The 4,624-nt window shown below is 37.1% G+C and overlaps 1 protein-coding gene across 1 annotated transcript; it reads right to left on the reverse strand.

Moving 5' to 3' along the window:
* Window positions 1-452: 452 nt before the first annotated feature.
* LOC110108714 (cyclin-D6-1) lies at window positions 453-2,692 on the reverse strand. Its single transcript, XM_020839471.2, has 6 exons — window positions 2,292-2,692; window positions 2,122-2,208; window positions 1,952-2,047; window positions 1,667-1,868; window positions 1,441-1,571; window positions 453-1,345 (listed from the first exon to the last, which is right to left on the reverse strand). Exons 1-6 carry the CDS (start codon window positions 2,493-2,495, stop codon window positions 1,169-1,171), a joined length of 897 nt encoding a protein of 298 aa, XP_020695130.1. The 5' UTR covers window positions 2,496-2,692; the 3' UTR covers window positions 453-1,168.
* Between the last annotated feature and the right edge of the window lie 1,932 nt (window positions 2,693-4,624).

The following is a 4,624-nucleotide window of genomic DNA, read 5'->3' on the forward strand; positions in this document are numbered from 1 at the left end:
TTCATAAATCCAAATCTAACTTCTAAATTTTTTATCAAATATCTTTTACCTTTATCATAAAATTAAACCCATCAACACCTTGTTGCATTTTTTTTTTCAACAGACATTTATGTCATTGTTCACATTGCTTCTCAAAAACAATAATTTCATTGTGTCATAAATATGCAGAAACAAAAGTTCCAGTGCCGTGCTGCTCTGAAAATATTTATGAACCAAAAATATATTTTCCGAACAACTCATCCACCTACATCATAATACATGAATAGTAGTATCAACTTTATTTTTTTCTCATAAGATAATGCAAAAAGCCAAAATACAATCCACGGAGCAGCAAAGCACACAGTGCGTACGTAGTAACGACGTTACCAGCCAGAAGGAGCAAGTGAAAATAAACGAAATTATAAAACAAATTATGCAAACTAATTTTGGGTGAAATTTTCAAACGCCAGCTAAAGTACAATACCATTCCCAAGCTTATTTATTAGATAAAGGATTCAAGTAACAGTATTGTTCTAATAAAATCGCAGTATCTCCCACAAAGCACAAAGTAATCAGCAAATGCCATCCCTAATCCACATTAATTAATTTATCTTACAGAATCTCATAATTATCCATTCTTAACTCGGCACGTGACTACAAATAAGCGGGTTCAGATCTGGAGACGCTGTAGTGTACGTAGGCCCGTCCGTCTATATATACGTCGCCCGACACCACATGCATGCATGGAATAAGAAACTACTTAGGAGTATAGTGCACGGCTGGACACGTGTCAGCTACCCAATCCAATCGGAGAAAGAACGGTCCGACAATGCTACTCTTCTTTTCCAGATAAATTAAAATATTAAATAACTAATGTGGAGAGTTGATTTATAGCAGGCATTATTAATAATTTCTACTGCCTCAGTGTCCCTTACAACGAACGGGCAGAAGGAAAAGGAATTAGCTAACATTTTGTCTCTTGTCTTCTTCCTTCGTTCCCGTTTTACCCACCCTCAAAAAAGAAATATCATATACTAACAATCATGTTTCCACTCTTTTTGTCTCTCTGTTTTTTTTTTCTCTTTTTTTTTTCAATAGGAAATAGATTTTTCTTTTTAAATTTATTGGTTAGGTATTGGTCACAGAATAGGCAAGGCGCCGTAGTAGAAGTGCGGCGCTTTTTGGCATCTCAGCCGTTGGATGCCGATCCAGCGGTCTTTTCGCTTTCCAAGCCGGCGCGATGGCGGTCGAGTACAGTCACCGGCGTAAGAGCAGAGTAGCCCGAATCACAGCCGTTCGATGCTGCCTCAATCCCGGCAGTCGTATCGTAGCTCTCCATCGCGGAGCAGCATTCTGCCAAAGACTCCTGATAATATTTGTAGAAATACCCTCAACAAAACAAGAAATAAAAAAAAACATATAGAATAAGAGGAAAATGTAAATCTATGGTTATGCGCGCACTTTATTGAGATATTCACAGCAGAGCAGGGCAGTGCGGAAGGAAATGAAATGAGCAGGGAAGAGTTCGCGCGCGGCGGCGAGAAGCGCTGCCGCAGCGATCACCGAAGGCTTGAACTCGAGCGATTTGACATCTATTTCCAATCATTGAAAAATAAACAAATCGAAATATATTTCAAATTTAACGAAAAATGGTTAAAATCCAACATTCGGATCAAGAAATATTTACCGTTTTGGGATTTGAAGAGGATCTGAGAGGCGTGGGTCTTGAGAGATTGGATGATGATTGGATTCGCCAGGGGAAAGTAGGACGTGAAGAATCGGAGAAAGGAGAAGGGCGTGATCGATCGCATCCGCCATTCAAGCACGCCGAGCACGAGCAGTTCCATTCGCCGGATGGTCCGTGCATCGAAGATGAAGCCCTCCTCCCTCTGCTCCGAACAATTTGGGGAAAATGTTGAATCGATCGGATCGAGATTGTTCGATAGAAGAGGTGAAGCTAGCTTCACGGTACCTGTAAATCAGCAGGGGAGAAACTGGTCTTCTTCATCTTTGAGGCGAGGGAGACGCAGGAAATGGCGAGGAGTCGCGCGATCCATGGCTTCTCATTCTGCAACAAGAAAAAATCGATCAGATCGGATATTGAGCAGTGCCGATTCGGCATTGGAGAGGTGATTAGATTACCGGGATCTCGCGTTTGGCGAGGAACCGATCGATATAGTTGACAGCAAGGTAGGCTAGTGCTGGATCGAGATTATTGCTGAACTGGGCCTGTAATTGATCAGATAGATCTTTCATTAATGAAACGGCACCAGTGAAAGCAGAGGAGAGTGAGATCTTGTTCACCGGCTTACCTGGACGATAAGGGAGAGGGCATGGCAACGGGTGGAGAGCTGGTCCAGAGCAACCGCAAGCGAGCTCATGTGGTCCGATTCAGCTGAGAAAAGCAACGAGGGCTCGTCGGAGTCTGTGCAGCCGATGAATAGTGCTTTCGAGAGTTGGATGTTTTGCTCATCGCTACCGGAGAACGGGTTCTCAAGGTCGAAGTCGAACTCCATTGCTAGTTTCTTACTCTTCAATCCGGCTGTGTGAGAAGAGGAAGAGAGAGAGAGAGAGAGAGAGAGAGAGAGAGAGAGAGAGAGAGAGATTACAGTGGGAGGAAGCAATTAAGAAGGAGAAGGGGAAATCGAGTTGTTTGCTTTATAAAGGTGAAGAGGTAGAAGCAGTTGCATTTAGCAAGCCGAGAGCCTGCGAGTGATCACTCTCTCTAACATGATAAAATAGGGAAATACATAGCTTGTAATTAATTAATTAATTAATTGTTTGTTTCCATTAATTAAATTTGCTAAAAAGAAATTCACATATGGAAATTCACAGCCTTCTATTCGTGTTACACTGCATTCGTTTTATCAACTCAAGCCTCCATTAGAGAGAGAGAGAGAGAGAGAGAGAGAGAGAGAGAGAGAGGGACGAGGGAGAACCCAATAAACGGTAAAAATCCAAGATTTTAATTATTGGAATTTAAATTTCATAATTTTTTGAGAGTTTTATTAATTAAAAATATTAAAAAAAAATACCAGTTTCATCTTTATAAACTATCATGTAGATAAGAAGATAGAAATACGAATAAGATATGACAGAGATAAATGGTACGTCGACTATTGAAATAAATAATTAATTTAGCATATCATTTTATTTTTTAATTAGAAATATTAGACAAGAATAACAATTAGATATAGTTTTATTATATTATATTTAAGAAATTTTATATACTAATTATATAGTTTAACAAAATAAATAATGAATTTATATAATAATACATTTACTCCGATTCTCACGAAATAAAAAAAAATTATGAAATACATTAAACTCAATTTAAAAAGAAATAATTGTAATAAATAAATTATATTGCAAATGAAAAATTAATATTAAGTAGCAATTAATATATTTAACATATGTTAAAATAAAAAAAAGATGGATATTAACTTAGTTTTTATGCAATATAAATTAAAATTAAAATCAAAATTTTATATTCAGGACCAGTTGTCTGTTACTTATTTTTAATTGGATACATATTCGATTTGTGAGACATATATTGAATATGTTTTCAGCAAGTGCAAGTGCTTATATGTGATTGGCCCTATGCACTTCATTATTATAAAATATTAGAACATTATAGTCAAAAAAATTAGAAACTAAGATAGAAATTTAATTTAATTTAATTGATATATCTACTAAAAATTTAATTTGTCATGTCACATCTTAACTCAATTTACAAATCTCAAAGTTGCATTTAACTCAGAAGCTTCTGAAAATAACTTCAAGATCATTTGAATTTCATTATTACTTAACTTATAACTAAAAATGTTCATATCAACGAGACTAATGTGACACTCAGCATTGCTTAATTAAGATGTCAATAAAATTTATAGATTTTCAAATTAGATCATTTTTTAAAGGTTTGATAGAAGAGTTTTTTGAATTTGAACAAAAAAATGTCAAAAATAAAAAAATATATATATAAATATGATTACATTCCACACTTGAGAGGGACTAAAAAGCATATAAATTTCTCATATTTGAAAAATCTTAAAGCTCGTCCACTATCAAGCAACAACAACTATCACAATCTAATAATAAAGTCAGTTTTTTTTTGCCTCCTCGCGACGCTCCTTTCGCTCTACTAGGATTTTGCAGCTAGGATTTTGCCCTAGCTGCTCTTCCGGTGCGAGTTTAATGCTCTTCGCCTCTGTTTCTTAGTCGGCATCCGTATGGATTCTTCACGGAAGTTGCCTTTCCTTCTCTTTTTGTTGTTCGTCTTTCGCTGTTCTTTTCTTCCAGTTTGTCAGCCTCGTCTTTCCTCCTCAGGCCCTTTGTTGCCGGAATGGCAGTCCGACGAGTTGCTGATCTGGGCTTTTTGAATGGTTCATTTAAATTTCGGTCGTTTGTCGATGCCCATTTGGTTCTTCCTCGTCGGATTGTTTCTCTGAGCTCCGTCAATGATCTTTTCGTGGTTTACCCTCGTTGTGGATTTCTGAGGAGAAAATTAGAGCTATTGCTGTGCCTTTTCAATTCGCTTTGGTTGATTTTTTCCCACCCGTCGTCCGTCTCTGGACGCTATTCGCAAATTTTTGTTGCTCTGAAACTCAATCCTAAATTCTCTATAACGGTGCTTGATCAGACACAT

Source organism: Dendrobium catenatum, unplaced genomic scaffold (assembly GCF_001605985.2).
Source record: "Dendrobium catenatum unplaced genomic scaffold, ASM160598v2 fragScaff_scaffold_153, whole genome shotgun sequence".
In the NCBI taxonomy this organism is placed as follows: domain Eukaryota; kingdom Viridiplantae; phylum Streptophyta; class Magnoliopsida; order Asparagales; family Orchidaceae; genus Dendrobium; species Dendrobium catenatum.